Source organism: Harmonia axyridis, chromosome 3 (assembly GCF_914767665.1).
Source record: "Harmonia axyridis chromosome 3, icHarAxyr1.1, whole genome shotgun sequence".
Taxonomy (NCBI): domain Eukaryota; kingdom Metazoa; phylum Arthropoda; class Insecta; order Coleoptera; family Coccinellidae; genus Harmonia; species Harmonia axyridis.
In genome coordinates, this window is record NC_059503.1 from 37,812,860 (window position 1) to 37,831,896 (window position 19,037).

Consider the following 19,037-nt stretch of genomic DNA (forward strand, 5'->3'; position numbering starts at 1 on the left):
CAGTATACAAGCATTTCTCTTCAAGTATTCTTTTCTCGGGGCCCCTTTTAGTTTTCTATTCTTCTTTCCATTCCATTAGTTTTCATTCTGCTTTCCATTCTTTGTTTTCCATATTTTGCTTCTGCACTTATATTCTTCGTTTTCAACTTGATATATTTTGAGGGGGGCATTTGTAAAGAGTCTTCCTCTCACTCCAGATGTTCAAAAGGATTCCCAGAAAATTAATGAGAGCAAAAATTAATACTTTTTGGGGTATAAATTCAGTCTTTCTCAAAAAAACTATCCATTTTGCTTGCTGCTTATATTTTAAGGAAAGCTGGAACAAAAATTAAGTTGAAATGTTATCATTCATTGCCAAGTTAAGCATGAATTTCTACCATATTACGATTAATCTTATTCTTCTTAATGGTAAAGTAGTAAGGTAGTTTTGCTACCTTTACCGGGTTAATACAGCTTAATATTATAAAGTCATCGCTAACACGTTATAGTTTTCGATAGTTATTTGTTGTTGATTGTATTGATTTTTGGGTATTAGTAAACCTTCAAATTTGATCGAATAAAATACATACAATATATTGAAAAATAAGCACAAAAAACTCACCTCTGAAGTATTATACCCGGATTTTTATTTTTTGCTGTAAAAGAGCAGCCACATGATGCACATCTAACCATTATCCATTAAATACGAAGAACTTGTATGTACTTTTTGATCAAATTAACATGTCTAAAACATTGGTCAGCCCAATTACTCTTGAAAAATTTTATAAGTATAAGAACCGGTAAGATTTGAACTGAAGACTGAAGGGAACGAAAGCCACCGGCACTCTTGGATTTGAATCATAGACAAATAATAGGGATGTGCAAAAAGTATCTATCCAAGGAAAAATATCGGATATTCTACTGAAGTTCGAGTATCGGAAACTCCAATCTAAATACTATGGATACCTGTATTCAGGTACTTGTATTCAGAGCTTAGAACATTAATTAGAGGAATTGAAATCGACTTGTAACTGATGCATTTGTTTTGATGCCAACATAGGGATGGGCAAGAGGTAGAAAACTATCGATATATATACATCGATATTTTCTGACACTACCGAAATGTATCGAACTTCTATTGCGTTCGTCAAATCCGCACCGGTGCGGAGCGTGCGGTGCAAGGTCTATAGATTTAGACAGGTTGCCTCGTAACTTTTAACCAATCAGCGTCAACCATCCGCTACGTCACTCGGTTCACACATTCAAATAAATTACATTTGATTGCTATGAAATCCTTTTTTTTTTTTTTTTTTTGAAATCGGGTTTTCACGGATTTTCTAATTAGTTTAATCGAGTACATCGTTTGTAGCCTATCCTAAAGAGTCTTTAATATCTTCAAACATAAAATAGCTACGTTAAAAATAGCAATAGATATGTTAATAAATAATATTTGATTCAAATTCGATGAATCGAACCAATTTAGATAATTGCATAAAGTTGCAATTTTTAGAAAGTAAATACGAACATTTATTATACAGGAGTGTCATATTATTACATACAGTAATAAGGAAAAATGTTGGTCCGTTTAATTTTGAGATTGGATATTTATTTATTTTCACTTCACTCTGGTGACATTCATTCGTAAACCGATTTTTTGTTGTATTATTTTGTGTTGATTAATTATGTTATTGGTTGAGTATGTACAAATTGTTGTAGCATCCGCGAAAGTGAGGAATTACACCACAGGCATTCTTGCCTAGGTAACTCTGCTCTTGAACCGGTTGTTATGGGATTTATATAGATATAATTATGTAAAAAAAGTGTACATTGTCTTTTTATCCTGAATAATATGTCTGAAATCCTTAATTGTGATTATAATAATCCCTCAAAACCAACCAGATTAAAGTTAAATTCTGTTCCTTGGCCTTTACTGAAATATCAAATTTATCATCATCATCATCCCTATGAATTCAGAACTTCCCCAAATGTTTCTTGTATGGAAAATATTAATGATTCTAACAATAACCATCTAAGTAATCCAGAATTATCATATCAAATTAAAATGAATTACTAATTGATCGCTATTTATAATTTTTTTTCATATCTCCACCTACAACCTCCAAATGAGCTGAAAATGAAGTGCCAAAGAAGTCCTGTGATAATTAAAGCGAATTATGAAATGAGCACTATAACGTAGGACGAAAGATTAATCCAACTGAAGATTTTTTATCTTTCATGTATGTGTAGAAATTTGAATATTGCTTCAGAAATGTTCCAATTCAGTTGTTCATCAGATAGAATTTAAAAGTAGGTATAGATAGGTATTTTTTCTTCAGTCGGTTATAGTGTAAATCTCCCAATATAATGAATATTATGTATTGATTTTTATAAATAATAACTATTTCAAGCAAATATATAAATTGCCTTTGATAAATAAAACACTTCTTATATATTTAGTGTTCTGTGGTTAGCACCACAGAACATAATTGACTTCTTTGTGATGGATAATCTCATCCAACTTCCTTTTCCTGAGTGATTCATGGAAATATTTTCTGTGGAATATTCTACCACTTTCTTTTTGGTATTTGTGGCTGATTCAACTTCAGCATCTTAAAACGATGTGAATTTCAACTTTCATGTATCTTACACTATCCGAAAATCTTTGATTTCACTCATATTTAAATATTTTTGATTAACTTCGATGTAGAAAATTAATCACAAATCTGTGCATATAAACAGGTTAATACAAAAAAAGAAAAATCAATCAATATTTATGTGCATATGAAATATATCTGTAATAACTTTTGTGCTATCTGAGTAGATCTGCATTATAGAAATCGAATTAATTGGTTTATCGAAAAACTGCATTTCTAAGTAGCCTGAGCTTTATTGTATAATATATGACTACGAAGTGAAATGTTTAGAGCATATTCCATAATTTCAGCACGTATATTGAAGATCATAGATTGCACTTCCGCCATATAAGAAATAAGAGAGAGGGCGCTTTTTTCTTGAAATGGTAGTAAATATTTTCAGATTTGGCAACGCCAACAAAAGCGTAAGCAGCGCCTCTACTGGTGCCTTTCATGACCGGAACAAAGATAGCTTTATGCGTTCTAGAATTATATAGACAAAGATGAAGGCAAAAATCGGATAAAATTAGTGAAGGAGTTGACAGTCTCATTAGTTGTCTCTGGCCGAAAACATTTCATCATTTTCAGTAGATAAGGATGAAATATGTTTTTGTGTGAAATAGCAATTCATTAGTTCCAAACCCTGCACCTTGGGTCGCCAGCATCAATATTTCAAACGACTCTACGCAGTCGTCAGCACAGAACCAAAGACTAATCTGTGACAGAACTTTATTTGTCTATGGTCCTTAGTTCTTAGGAATGGTGCATAAACCCACCATAAGGGCTAAGGTAAAATATAGAAGTGCGCGTGCGCCGCATAGAATTTCAATATTAACGAGTACTAGTTTCTATCATTTTATGTTCCGTTATTCGTGTTTATCGATGAAAAGTATTAGGTGTATTTGAAAAAATTAATATAATAATGCAACAATTTTTGAAGAGCCTTTGGTGAAAAGGAATATGCATATTTTAATGAACTGCAATGAGATCTTTCATGGGCGACTCTTAAATGAATAGATATCTCTTCATTGGATTTCCTTGAAATGAGATAGCATTTCACTATATTTTTACGTTATATAATCTGAATTTCAATTTATGAAATCATGACTGTATGCGTCCTTTCGTAATAATCGTAATTTCGAAAATTCAGGATCTTTCGAATACAAAAATGATGAAATTAATTTAAACTGGTTATTTCTATGATGAACCATAGCAATTTTTAGTGATATTTTTGTAACCAGAAATAAAGCCGCGACTAGACGTTCATGGCCTACTTCGATGTCAATAATTCCTGAATGAACTGTATTATATTTCCATGGCATAAACCCTCCATAATTTACTAACGAGTTGTTGACACAGCGCTTCGCATTCGTCCATAGAATATATAATTATGCTACTTCCTGGTGTCCTATATTCTAAGCATTCCTCAGCGCTGACTTTCCGAACTCGCCCTTTAATTTAATTCAATGGTTTTTAAGTGTTCTATGTTGTAAATAAATGTATATTTAGTATTCTGTGATAAATAGTCTATGAGTGAAACATCTTTATTCTATGAGTTATAGAGGAAGTTAACATTCCTTGTTGTTGTAAGGATACATTAAACCTCACAACCTCCTAGCCAATCAACAGCGCCATGTCTTCGACTGTGATCGTGTGAAGTCGTTTGTCAATCGACGAGGGAGAATTTCTGGCGGGATTTATACAAAAACCATTTAGAAACAGACAGTTAACGATTGTTAGCAGTGTGTTTCTGTACTACTTCAGAATTATTGCACCTATTGTTTAGAGCGAATTGACTTGTGTCCAGAAGAAAGTTATTCCATATTATTACTGTTTTCTATACCACCAATCTAGGAAAAGCTTCAACGTGAATATTTAAAAAAAGCAGTTTTCACTGCTAAGTTGAATATACCTTTATTTGAATTCTAAATTGTTCAATTATGGAGTCAGTTAGGTAAGCTTCCTTATTTAAATGTTTTTTAGCATTAATGCACGTATTTTTTGCAGTGCGAATCCACTAATTTGCGAAGTATGTCAAAAGGAGTTTACCAATGTATGGAACAAAAAGAGGCACCTTCTTAAAATTCATAATGACGAATCGGCAAAAACGAATAGGAAGCAGCATATAATGTGTTCTGTTTGCCCAGGGGAAAACAGAGAGAAGTTTTCATGCTATAATGATTTGGACAAACATTTAGCAACGAGCCATGACGTAAATATTAAAGAAAGTATGTTAAGTTTTCAGAGCAATGAAGAGTTTAAAGCATGGCGAGGAAAGGAGAATAGAGAAGTTGATTATGTCTGTGTCAGGACTTTGAAAACTAAGAATGGGGAAACAATAGTAAACTACAACTGTAACCGAAGTGATTATAGAGGTAAGACCTGATTGAATGGATTATTATAAGAAAATAACTGTTTATTTTTAAGGATACGAATGTGTAGGTCAGAAACGCCATATGAAGTCCGGAGGCAGTATTCACATTCAAGGAGTATGTCCTTCAAGAATGTTAGTTAAAACTGCAACAAATGGTAACTATATTAACACTATGGATACAGTATATGTTGCCTTTATCTACTAGGTTACGTTGGGGTCTCTTAAATGTCAAATTTCTTAAAGTTTAGTGGATTATCAGCCACTGAAACAACCAGCATACGAATCCAGTGACTGATTCACTGAACATATCCAATACATATAAATAGTAGTATCTAAATTAATATTCTACATATTATTGTTTATTAGGAATTGTCACAGTCACATTTGTGGAGACACATGTGGGTCATAATGATGAGCTAAGAACAAAACGACTCACTGAGTATCAACAAAACCTTATTGTTGAGAAGTTAACTGCCGGTGTATCAACTGAAAGAATTATTCAAGATGCTAGGATCATACGAGATGACAAATTAGATAGACTAAATCTAATAACGAGGGGAGATCTAGCATATTTAATGAGAAAATTTAACCTTGACAAAAGAAGGGATGCTGACGATATGGTAGCAACTGCCTTGAAAGTAGAAGAGTGGAATGGACGAGGAGAAAATTATGCGTTTTTATTCAAAAGAATTGGTGAGGTAATCTATATAATGAATTAACAAAATGCTGAATGTTTTATATCATTTTAGGTGAATGTTGTCCTGGATTGAGGGATGAAGATTTTGCTTTGGCCTACATGAACGGAGTTATGGAAAAAAAGTTGAGAGATTTTAAAAGAATCATTTGTGTCGACGGTACACATGGAACCAACAGGAATAACTGGGATCTAACAATTGTTTTAGTTAAAGATGAGAAAAACATGGGTTTTCCTGTTGCCTTTCTGCTCTCAAATAGATTGGACCAAACTATACAAGAGCATTTTTTTACTGCACTCAAATCAAGACTAGGTGAATCCATTCAAGCAGAGTTCTTTATGAGTGATGACGATACAAAATATTATAATGCATGGACCAAAGTGATGAAGACGGACAAAGAACCTAGAAGACTTCTTTGTACATGGCACGTTATTAAAAATTGGAATATTCAAGGGAGATCCAAAATCAAGAATTTACAAATCAAACAGGACATGAAGAAAAAAATGAGAGCAATTCTAAAAGAAACAGATCCCTCAATATTTTTACAATTGAAAGAAACCTATTTCAAACATTTGGAGGAGGAAGGGGAAAATGATTTTCTCAAGTATCTGCAGAGGTAAGTAACTAACTACTCTAAATGTTTATTGAGAATGAATCTAAAGAGTATTACTTTCTTCTAGCTTTTATTTCAAGAATGAAGAAAGAATAAAAATGTGGGCCCACTGTCATAGGATTAATGCAGGAATAAATACCAATATGGCTATCGAAAGCTTAAATAAAGTACTTAAATATAATAAAATGAGAACACAACGTAATATTAGGTATGTTATATTTTTATTTGTATAAATGGAATTGATTTACTATAATGTTAACAGGGTTGAGAAATTATTGGATCTATTAGATGAGCTGGTTGAAGAAAAGATGTGGACCAAAATAATAAATGTTGAGAGACCTAACGCTAATAATTATCAACACAAGGTAACTGTGGAATCACACAAAAAGGCAGAGAAAATGGAAGGTAAGGTAAAGCCACAAGAATTGGGAACATTCAAGGTAACATCTTGTTCAATCAATGATAAATTTTATATTGTAAGTATTAAAGAACTTTGTGATGATGATTGTAGAGCAGGATATTGCCATATATGTAAAATATGTATACATAGATACGAGTGTCAGTGTCCTGAAAATGCGGTGAAACAAGTACTATGTAAACATATACATGCTGTATCTTTGTTTGAGGCGAGAAGCGATTCTGTTGTAGATTCCTCACATTCAGATGATGACAATCAATTACAAGTGAACGAGCCTTCTGGAACCGAATTGCGATACCAGGAAGATCTAAATCACTTTATTCAGGAGAGCAGAGAAAATAATAAGTCCATTACTTCTGAAGAAAGACGAGAGGTATCATATACATACATATGTGATGTTCTGTATATCAACTCTGGTTACTTTAGGGTTCCGTAACTGCTAAAAAGTTTGTGCATAATCAATTACTGAAACAACCAACATTACCAGTCCAGTAGCTCTGGTTGATTTACGGACCATAATCATATATGTCTTTTGTTTCTGTTAGATGTTGACAGTATATGCTTTGCAGTTTGCAATAATGGAACATACCAATTTTATCAGAAGTTTAGATGATGACACACTTTATAAATTCTTGGCAGAGATATCAAAACTTAGAACTAATATGGGACTAGATGGTAGTGAGCATGTTTCAAAAAAAAGGAAAATGGAGAAACAATCCTATTTTCCAAACAAAAAATAACAGCTTCTTATTTTATATTGTAATATACATAACTATTTGCTAAATTTTTCTCAGTTGTTTGCTGATATATAATCAAAGGTGATGGTGTTGTTTGCTTATTTTTGAAGTAGTTAATTCTATGATTATTATTCAATACTTTGAACAGAATTAAATTTTTGCAGGATGCTTTGTACTTGAGGGTGTGGTATAATGTAATTATATTTAGCTAATATTTTTATAATAGTTACTCATTTGTAAATAGGTAAATTTTATATGTTGAATTGTATTCATAGGTGTGGCATAATGTAATATATGTATAGTTATAGTTCTAAATAATTTCATTTTCTAAGAATCATTCTAGTGAAGGCTTGATAACATTCCGAAAATTAACTCACTGAAATTTTCACTTTTGAAACTTGATCAATATTTTTTGTTAGAGATTACTATACAAATATTATATTTTGGTTCAGGTGTAGGGGAGCTGGGAGCCTGTAATTATCTAAAAAAAATTGCAACTCCTATAGGGTTTATCTTCGGATAGATCTTCAAATGGACAACTGTTGGAATAATTAATGTAGTTACTTTGTACATATAGTTTAATTTTTGTTAATGTTCAATTGTATTTAATGGTGTGGTAATGTGATATATGTATAGTTATAGTTCTAAATAATTTCAGACACAAATAAACATTCTAGTGAAGGCTTGATAACATTCCGAAAATTAACTCTCTGAACTTTTCACTTTTGAAACAAGATCAATTTTTTTTTACAGATTCGCGTACTGTACCTATACAAATATTATATTTTGGTTCAGGTGTAGGGGAGCTGGGAGCCTGAAATTATCTAATAAATATTGCCACTATTATAAGGTATATCTTCAAAATGAATAACTGTAGGAATTATTAATGTAGTTACTTTGTACATAGTTACATTTTTATATGTTCAATTGTATTGAGTTACTAACTCTTGAATGTATAATAAAGTATTTATATGATGAATAAAACCTATAATTTACTCTTTGTATTTTTTCCTAGTATATTTTGCAAGCAAAGATATATTCCTATCTCCTTACTCCTAATCAATTAACGATGAAATCGCTAGTTTCTATACTTTGTAATTTACCAAAATCCAATGAAATTTCATTTCTGTTAAATAAATCAACTTATTATATCTCGTTAAAATAATTACATATTTTTTATGTTCACCTCCAATGATACACTCATAACATTATAGCTTTAAATGTCTTAGTTTAATCATTTGCGTTCTTCTTACTATCTATACTTATCCGAAGTACTCCCATATCTTACATTCATAATACTGGTGATGTAAATCTCCATTTTGTTATCAATTCGTAATTACTGGTTTCATTTTGAAGAATAATGATATTTATTAATTTCAATATCTATTAGTTCTAGTTCATCCTTTACCTTAGAAAGCGTCTGGCATGAAAGTAATTTGAATAGTAAAAATATCAATATTTTTATTCGTTCAGTTAAATATAGTTAAGTACAAAATTTCATTTACATCAAAGATTATAGATTAGTCTATTATTATTCGATTCGCATTCTTACAATAATATCGTCTCAAATTCAAACAAACGAAATTTGAATTCGCGCCAAATAGACCACGCCTCAAGTATTCTTATTGGCTAGGAGGATGTGAGATGTAATGTATCCTGTTGTTGTACTGCTGAGTTGTCATTTGTCAGGTTGACGTTTGAATGATTTACTAAACTTAGTTATCGCAGGGAGTGAGGTGAAAGAAGTAATATTTTTTGTAGAGAGTGCATAGTTGAGTTTGGTGAAAAGCAGTTGAAATGTCGGACTCTGAAGATAGCAATTTTTCTGATAACGACAATGCATCTGATGCAGGTTCTGTTAAATCGGGGGGCTCTGGAGGTAGCGTCAGAAGTAGATCCGTCTCCAGAAGTCGCTCCCGTTCTGTATCTCGTTCAAGATCTAGAAGTAGATCGGTAAGTAGATCAGTATCAAGGTCGAGATCAAGATCTAGATCCAGATCACGCTCAAAATCTCGTAGTAGATCTAGAGGTTCAGAAGCTAAAGAAGCTTCCGGTGCAGAAGAAGTGGAAGATGAACAAGAACCTGAGGGAGAATCTGTTCATTCTGAAGAATATGATAGTGAGGAAGACAGCGATGATGGAGGAAGAAATAAGAAAAGAAAAAAAAAGGATAGGTATGGAGGTTTTATTATCGATGAAGCTGAAGTTGATGATGAAGTGGAGGATGAAGACGAATGGGAAGATGGTGCGCCAGAGTATGGAATTGTTCCAAATGAAGTTGACGAATTTGGCCCCACTGCTAGAGAAATTGAGGGCCGGAGGAGAGTAACTAGCATGTGGGATGCTCAGAAAGAGCATGAAATAGAAGAATATTTACGTAAGAAATATGCTGATGATAGTGCAGCTACAAAAAGATTTGGAGATGGCGGGGAAGAAATGTCTGATGAAATTACTCAGCAAACATTACTTCCAGGAGTAAAGTAAGTTATCATTTTTTGAGCTACCTTCTAATTTGAATTATTTAAGTAGTATTGCCAAAAAGTTCAAGAATTTTATTGACAGTTCTATGGTAACATCAACTTTTGAATTGACTCTTCGGATTTAATGTTAACTATTTTTCAGGGATCCAAATTTGTGGATGGTAAAATGTCGTATCGGTGAAGAAAAGTCAACAGCTCTTCACCTGATGAGAAAGTTTCTGGCTTATTCAAGCACTAATTCTCCACTCCAGATTAAGTCTGTTGTTGCCCCTGAAGGTGTTAAAGGTTATGTTTATATTGAAGCTTACAAACAGCCCCATGTCAAAACCGCTATAGACAACGTAGGAACGCTTAGAATGGGAGTTTGGAAACAACAAATGGTTCCAATCAAAGAAATGACGGATGTTTTGAGGGTAGTAAAGGAACAGACTGGGCTAAAATTGAAGCAATGGGTCCGATTAAAAAGAGGATTATATAAAGATGATATTGCTCAAGTTGACTACTTTGATATGGCTCAGAACCAAGTTCATTTAAAGTTGTTACCAAGGATTGACTATACAAAATTGAGAGGTGCGTTAAGAACTAACCAGTCAGATTCAGAAGCAGAAAAGCGCAAAAGAAAAAGACATCCCCCAGCAAAACCATTCGATCCTGAAGCTATTAGAGCAATAGGTGGGGAAGTCTCAACAGATGGAGACTTTATGATCTTTGAAAACAACAGATACTCTAGAAAGGGGTTTCTTTACAAAACATTTTCTTTAAGCGCAGTTATTGTAGATGGAGTTAAGCCTACACTGAGTGAGCTTGAGAGGTTTGAAGAACAGCCTGAGGGTATAGATCTTGAATTGCCTGCCGAGAAAGAAGATAAGACAGTTGCCCATTCATTCAGTGCAGGAGACAATGTAGAAGTGACTGAAGGTGAATTGATAAATCTGCAAGGAAAAATCATTAGTATAGATGGACCGATGATCTCAATCATGCCTAAGCATGAGGAACTGCGTGATATGTTGGTCTTCCAGGCTAGTGAACTGAGGAAGTACTTTCAAATGGGAGATCATGTCAAAGTACTTGCCGGAAGATATGAAGGAGACACAGGTTTAGTGGTCAGAGTGGAGAGTAATAGAGTGGTCTTAATATCAGATCTAACAATGCACGAAATGGAAGTTTTACCCAAAGATCTTCAGCTCTGCACTGATATGGCCAGCGGTGTTGACTCTCTTGGTAAATTCGAGTGGGGAGATATGGTTAACTTAGACTCGGAAACAGTGGGTGTTATTGTTCGCTTAGAAAGGGAAAACTTTCACATTTTGAACATGCATGGAAAGGTTGTCGAATGTAGGCCTGGTTCTTTACAGAAACGCCGTTTGAATCGTTTCACAGCTGCTTTAGATTACTATAGGAATAGCCTCCATCGTAAAGATATGGTCAAGGTCATAGATGGCCCCCATTCTGGGTTTTCTGGAGAAATAAAACATTTGTACAGAAATTTTGCCTTTTTACACTCCAGGGAATTCTTGAATAATGGTGGAATATTTGTATGTAAGACCAAACATCTCCAGCTTGCTGGTGGAAACAAAGCTGTGGCAAACCAAGAGATGTCAACTGGCCTAGAATTTATGTCTCCTAGGAGGAGTTCACCCATGCATCCCTCAAGTGGAGGTGGAGCAGCAGCAGGAGGTGGAGGATTTCAGACCCCCAGACACGGTGGTGGTGGTGGTGGTGGTGGTCGTGGAAGAATTACAAGGGATAGAGATCTTATCGGTACCACTATTAAAATTACTAAAGGTCCATATAAAGGCAATATTGGTATCGTTAAAGATGCAACACAGACTACAGCTCGAGTTGAACTGCATACATCCTGTCAAACAATTTCGGTGGATAGGAATCACATTGCTGATGTTGGTAAGTATTTGGTTTTTATAGCAATAAGTGTTGGATAATAAATATACAATTTGCAAAATATAGTTTTGAATTAATAATGAATAAATTTATTTTTAGGAACACCCAGTCGTGATGGCAGCATCTCCAGTTATGCTAGGACTCCAGCTTACGCTGGCAGTCAAACACCCCTGTACAGGGATACTGGAAACAAGACTCCGATGCATGATGCTGGTTCACGTACCCCGCTTCATAGTTATGGAAGTATGACACCAATACATGACGGATCCAGGACCCCTAATGCCCATTCTGAATGGGATCCTGCTATTCCAAATACTTATCCCTCTCCTGGCTACAATCCCAGTACTCCTGGCTACCAGATGAATGGGCCTTTTACCCCACAGACACCAGGTACTATGTATGAGAATAACTACAGTCCTGGATATCAAAGTGAGTAATATTATTATGAATTCTAATTTCTCATTATGCAAACATATTTCATTGAGGCTAAATAAAATCCTCTATTTTAACTTATAATTTTTCTTGTAAAATATGCAATATCTGATCTAAATAGAATTAACACATCATTATTTCCCACAATATTCTTCAAAGCATTTATTTTTCAACCAGACAGATACCTTATTAGAGATCTAATGTTCAAAGAAAAAGTTGAATCTATAAGAGATATTGAATATTTCCATATTTATGGTTGTCATTTGAGATTGATATAGTATAGACAATCTAATTTTGATACTGTATCATTAATGATAATCCTTTGAGTCAAAACGTTCATTTCAAGATAAACTTTGTAAGTAGTCAAATAGATTTATGCTTTGTGTCAAAAGCTAGGACATCCCTGTATATTAATTCCTTATATATATGAGAATAACTCATTTTTATAACTGGCATAGTAATGAAATTGGTATATTCAATTTGTCATTGGCTTAATTCAGAAAAAAGCTATTTTGTTATCTGTTTAGATCATTTTTTGTTTAGTTGGAAATAGGATGGATAATTTATGAATTGTTTTGCTTTTTTACTCGTAGTGAACCCCTGTAATTGGGTTTATTCTGTTGTGTTTTTGTTTTTTCTTGATTATAATGAAATTATAATAAATCAACATATGAATAAAACATTTCTTTTTCAGGCGCAGCATCAACACCAAGCCCTTCAATAGGTTATAGACAATCCCCAGCAAGTAACAATCCTTACAATACACCAAGCTCAGGGTATAGCCCCAACAGTCCAGGAATGCCATATAACCCGCAGACACCTGGAGCTGGTTTAGATGTTGTCCCAATGACTGATTGGCATACAGTAGATATAGAAGTTAGGATTAGAGATAGTCATGATGATCCTGGACTTGTTGGGCAAACTGGAGTTATCAGGAGTATTTCAGGTTCCATGTGCTCAGTCTTTTTGCCTGAAGAAGATCGTGTAGTCAACATAATGTCTGATCATTTGGATCCTATCTGTCCTCAAAGTGGGGATGCTTTTAAGGTAAGAATTATATACAGGATATTTCGTAAATGCAGTTCATGCAGGGTGTTTCTTGTAGTCCTATTTTTTGTGATGATCATACCAGTTTATCCAAGCTTCATTAATCTTCGCTACAGATTGGGTAAATAAATACCAAATCTTATAATGAATTTATGCATCAAATTTCAACACACTGTATCTCGAAAACAAAGTGTTTGCTGTTCCATGTTTGTAGGACTTTTTCTTAAAATGATTTGGGGAATTATGACCTTTTCGTTCATAGCTCTAATTTAGGAACACCCTGTTTTTATATAGTGTGTGCCGCGTTTAATAATTCCCTGGACTTTTACGGAGAACAGAAGGTGTGATTTTATTGAATATTTTGTTCTTTTGGTAGGAACCACTGCTCTATCGATCTAAAATATTTACAGCGCTACGATATTGCCCCTTATATCAAAAAGTACCGACAACTTCGATATTATTATTATTATTATATTTCAAATAGAACACCCTGTATATTATTACTTGTTTCAGACGTAGTCTCCTGATTATTTATGTATTAACTTCATGTCCCCATCTCTAGCGGTTTTCAAATAATTGATTGATTCAATTCTTTTCTTGTGCAAAAAACAAACTCCAAGTAAACATTCATCACTTCGATACTTGAAATCCGAGAAAGCTGAAATTTCGGATTTGGATTACCACTATCTTGTGTATCATTCACGTGTTATAAAATACGTCATTAATCATACAGGATTGTTCAAAATCAGAGACTTCAACAAGACGTTCTAAAATGATGAACAGTGCATTTCTTCAAATGGAGTGACCGGCATATCATGATATGTGTTAAAAGAAAATTAAATCTCATTCATACTATATAACATGTTCCTATACCTAAATTGTAATTCTGTATCAAAAGCAAGTTTTCATCCCAATTGCAATTTTATGATAAATTTGTTTTAGATATCCATGAAATGTCATAGAATTTCTGATTATTATTGCGATGCCGATTGTCAAATTATCATAATTCACAAGTTCTATGACATTTCATGGATATTTAATAGTGTATTTGACTCACTGCACCACTGCAAATTAATTCGAATTTTTGTAGTGCTAAATGACATAATTAGCTCAAATTAATTCGAACTGGTGCAGCCAGTCGAATACGCTATGAAACAAAAGTATATAATGAGGGTTCATTTAAATTCGTGGTCTAGAGTGCTGTGGAGAAATAATAGTGGATTTTTGTGATTACAAGTAGAGCTTAGCTTGTACCATTTCACTAACATTTGTTGAAATACTTCAAATCCGAAGAGTTCAGTTCACTACTTCAAATCTGGGAACTATTTATGGTACCTACAAGCTAAGCGCTAATTGTAATCACAGCAAAATCATTTCTAATTTCTCCAAAGCACCCTGGACCACGAATTCAAATGAACGCTTTTTACATCTTAATATTGCCGTTGGTATAAAAACTTGCTTTCAATAAAGGCTCATTTTCATGATGATAGTACTATTGTGATATTAACTATAGCAGGAACTATCACCAAATAAACTACTTGATAGTACTATAACCGTGAAAATGAGCCTTCAGGAAACCTTGTTGCATAGAAAATAACAGTAAGAATAAACTAAAACAGTATGTCACAATTTTCCAATCAGTTGGAACAATAACCAAAATCAGCTTGTTTCATTGATCTTATTATGTTTCAGGTCATCATTGGAGAAGAAAGAGAAGCTACTGGAGAACTTTTATCAATCGACCGACGTGAGGGAGTTGTAACAATTGCAAATGAAGTCAAATTGATGCCACTACAAAACCTATGTAAAATGAGAGTTATCAATTATTAGAAATAATTTGTTTTCTAGAAGTTTGAAATATGTTTATTGTATATTTAGTTTTACATATATATATAAATATATATATATATATATATATAAATTTAATCGATTGAGTTCTTACTTGATAAAATAATTATTAAATGAAATTTAAAAAAATCTACTTCCACAACATTGGACTTAAATTTTGTACATATACTTTTTTCAATTTTGATGAAGATAGAGCAAACATATGTTTAATTATTTGTGGACTACTGATCTTGTAATTGTGAGAAATTAAGTGTGATATAAAAACAAACATAACATATGTTTACTCGAAAGTGGAAATTCAATAAAATATATCTTTGAAAATTCGATTTTCTCTTATATCCATTTTATCAGTCCAATATTAACAAGTCAGGCATCTGTTGTTGTTCAGCTTGTTTACATCAGTGAATAAACCAACCAGGGACATATTCCAAAAATCTTTGTAATATGAATTGCAAGAAATATGAAAAATGAATTGCTATCTGGCAAGGATAGACATTCAAACGTGGTGGTGAATGGAAGAGGTGGTTCCACCAAAATTGTAGTAATTCAACAGAAGATATCGCTAAATTGATACTGTCAGAAAAAAATCATATGAGATCGTTACCAAATAAAAAAGGTAAATCACTGAATAAATAAAACCACCTTAAAAGTTGTTTCTCATGGCTCATGTGGATCGAACACCTGACAAAGTTGGATACAAAAGAAAAATGGAAAGAAAGAAAACTGAATCAAAATATAATTATTAGTGGATACCAGAGAATTGGATCAAAATTAATGAAAGCTAAGAAGAAGGCAACTCTGTACACCAACCAATACTATAAGGATTGGGTACAGATTTTCCTTTTTCTTTTTTCATAACATTATGTTCCTTCTTCCGCTCCTAAAAACAGCACTATGGTATGTTGTTTTAGTTCTTGTAACATTATCATTACAGACTACAAGTTAGTATTTGTTATTATTTCCCAATAAGTTTACTAGAACCGAAGTCGAAATCGGACTTTTCAATTCTGATTTATTGAAATCGGATGCAGATGGGTCTTTCAAGTTAAAAATAATAGAAACAGAAATATTGCTTGTCTCTTTTAATTTCATTAAAGAATAATTTAGATTGATAAATGAAATAATTTGGAAATAACAAAAAAAAAAACAAATCCATATACATAAATATCACTTACTTTGACTTATATAGTCTAAGGTCCAATCTACTTCGCCATGGGCCTTAGATTAGGCCAGTACAACTGAATAGTTGTTCGCTTGCTCCTGAGCCTGATGCCGATGGACATGACAAATATTACTGGGCAATCAAGTTCAGGGATTTGTATTTTGTAGTCATTTTCCATAATAATACTGAATCTTGACTAATCTTTGAAAACTTTGACCAAAACCGCATGTTTGTCTGATGTGGGCTTATCATCTTCATCGTCGCTATTTAACAATATACATTAATAAAATTATTTGGGCACTCTTATTAATATTGCTAGAGCTAAATTGACAAGCTACTAGTGAAACCAACCTTGCCGTCAATATTTTCAGACTCATGCCCTCATATGCAGATTTACTTTCATCATCATGTAAACTGATTAATTTGGATTCAATCTGTTCTTTAATCTCTTCGATTAAAAATATTGTTTCTTACCGAGGATCCAGATATTGCAAATAACATGTTCAAAGTGAGGTGTCCGAATCTTTAATTCAGTTGGTCGAGAGGACATTTTATTAAAATTTCAAATCTTTCATATTTGTGTCTGGTTTATCATTTTCTATTTATAATGTTAACTTCAGTGTGGAATTACTGATGAAATTCAGGTATTGCTATTGTTAATATTTCGGGAAATCTCCTCAAAAGGATATAGCATGGGACAAGGACTTCTCTGCTTCCCTACTTTACTGGTATACCTAAATCGCTCTGACTTCGTTAGAAATTCAGTATCTTTGATATTCTTGACTTCCGATTCAAAAGTGTCCTGAACTGAAATCAGTGATGATGAAATGGTAATTTTCAGCTTTACCGAATTATGTAAAAATATACGGGGTGTCTCGATTGAAAAAAAAATTCATAAGGATATCTTATGAAATATCAGTTTGCGGAAAATTCAATAAACGTCATCCAACTCTACATAAAAAGTTGCTATATTATATTACAGAAATGAAAAATTTTCAACAGAAAAAAGTTATAACAATTTTTCGAAAATGAACATTCTCGAAAAACACTATGTAACGGCGATAGCTATGGAGTTGCGGTTTTCGCGAATGAGTTTTTCGCAAAAACTGGTCCTGTAACACCGACATCAGTTTTCGTCATCTATCTAGTATAGAAATAGGATTCCCCATTCAAGAGTGTCAGTTTGGCCCACCTGTACTTCCGCACTTCCTTATGGCAAGGGGTTCTGCCTGAAACACCGAAGGGGAGGAAGCCATTGGTATGGCTAATTGGATTGAGATACATTATTTTCTGAATAACTGAAAAATGCTTGAAAGGTTCCGGAATTATTCGCAAGTCTTCTCCAGTTTCCTGGTGAGACTGTGAGAACAGAAATCGATGATTTTCCTGCCTGATAAGTGTATTGGACTTTATGTAGAGGGTACTTAGACAGTAGTCCCGCTCTGATATCTTGATCAATTATCTTCTCTATGGCTTTTATAAGGAATGAGGAGAGGCTGATGGGGAAAATGATTTTGAATCAGTCCTCCTGCTCCTTGCCGGTCTTAAGAATGAAGCTCACTCTCGCATCTCGCCAGCATTCAGGGACATATCCCCAGTTATAGTTCCGACGAAACAGGACAGAAGTAAGACCTGCATTCCCCTCTTAAGTAGCACCGGGTATATGCAGTATCTCCTAGACTAGAATTTCCTAGGAGGTATTGGTATATGCCATTCCCACCTGGAGTTTGTGGGGTTTGAAGGATTTGACTTCTCATCTGATCCCTTTGTAAAAAGTTTTGCAGCTATCTTAATTCCTGACACCTCGTCTGGAAGCCGAGACACCCTGACTCGGTTTGTTGCCCTGAAATATTTGGGAACTTGAAAAGTGTGTCTTTAGCATGAGTGACAACGTTTCGTCGTCTGTGCCAGTCATCTCACCATCCATCTTCCTTAGCTGTCCCAACCCGTTGCAATATGGTCTTTTGATAGGGCCTTGCGTAGTTTAGAAGCCGTTGGCGTGTCCTCAAATTCTTGACAGAAGATGCACCATGATTTCCACTTGGACTCAAGCAATTCTTAACTGTATTACCTACCTATATAAAATTGTATACAGGGTGATTCACCGCGATGGCCTATTAGGATTTCATGGAAAACTGATCACAATTTTGTCCTGAAAATTTGCATGTTGAGGTTTGAGACAATGATCTTTCTACCTAAAATATTTTCAGATCTTTACAACTTCCGGTTATACCGGAAACAGACTACTACTTCCTCATTTCAAGCTTTTTTGATGACAATTTCAGCTATAGGCAATACCTTGGGTAAAAACTCAACGGTTTATGAGTAAGTGGGATTCTTAAGGAAAAAATGGTGGCATTGTGGACTCGCATTTTTTCGAATTTTTCTGCAGAAAAAGTATATTTCAAAAAAACCTTCATCATTTTCGATTATCCAAATAGGTACGTTTCGATAACTAAATTTGACATTTCAAAAATTGTAATGATTGAGATGATCAAATAGCCCCCTGAAACTTTTATCGAACCTTTCTAGGAAAACATTCTAGGTGTCATATAGGAAATAATCCTGGAATCTAGCATTACTTGAATTTTATGAACATTTTTCAAATTTTATATTACATAGTTATTTCTAATGTTGTTTCTTGATTGACAGAATGATTTTTCATAATAAAGTTTTTTTTCGATTTTTCGAAAATTAAGACACTTCCAATTGACGATAGA

The 19,037-nt window shown here is 33.6% G+C and overlaps 2 protein-coding genes across 3 annotated transcripts; both read left to right on the forward strand.

Moving 5' to 3' along the window:
* The first annotated feature begins 4,198 nt into the window (after positions 1 to 4,198).
* LOC123674511 lies at positions 4,199 to 8,444 on the forward strand. Of its 2 annotated transcripts, none has more exons than XM_045609398.1 (8): positions 4,199 to 4,566; positions 4,620 to 4,987; positions 5,040 to 5,141; positions 5,353 to 5,679; positions 5,736 to 6,297; positions 6,362 to 6,502; positions 6,557 to 7,085; positions 7,139 to 7,275. In XM_045609398.1, exons 1-8 carry the CDS (start codon positions 4,553 to 4,555, stop codon positions 7,205 to 7,207), a joined length of 2,112 nt encoding a protein of 703 aa, XP_045465354.1. In that variant the 5' UTR covers positions 4,199 to 4,552; the 3' UTR covers positions 7,208 to 7,275. The 2 variants fall into 2 exon arrangements, with proteins under 2 accessions (XP_045465354.1, XP_045465353.1); XM_045609397.1 differs by lacking the exon at positions 7,139 to 7,275 and adding an exon at positions 7,282 to 8,444 and having other exon boundaries at positions 4,200 to 4,566.
* Positions 8,445 to 9,112: 668 nt separating this feature from the next.
* On the forward strand, positions 9,113 to 15,479 carry LOC123674510 (transcription elongation factor SPT5). Its single transcript, XM_045609396.1, has 5 exons — positions 9,113 to 9,929; positions 10,072 to 11,831; positions 11,928 to 12,257; positions 12,955 to 13,307; positions 15,000 to 15,479. The coding sequence occupies exons 1-5, from the start codon at positions 9,247 to 9,249 to the stop codon at positions 15,135 to 15,137; spliced, it is 3,264 nt and encodes a 1,087-aa protein (XP_045465352.1). The 5' UTR covers positions 9,113 to 9,246; the 3' UTR covers positions 15,138 to 15,479.
* Positions 15,480 to 19,037: the final 3,558 nt, after the last annotated feature.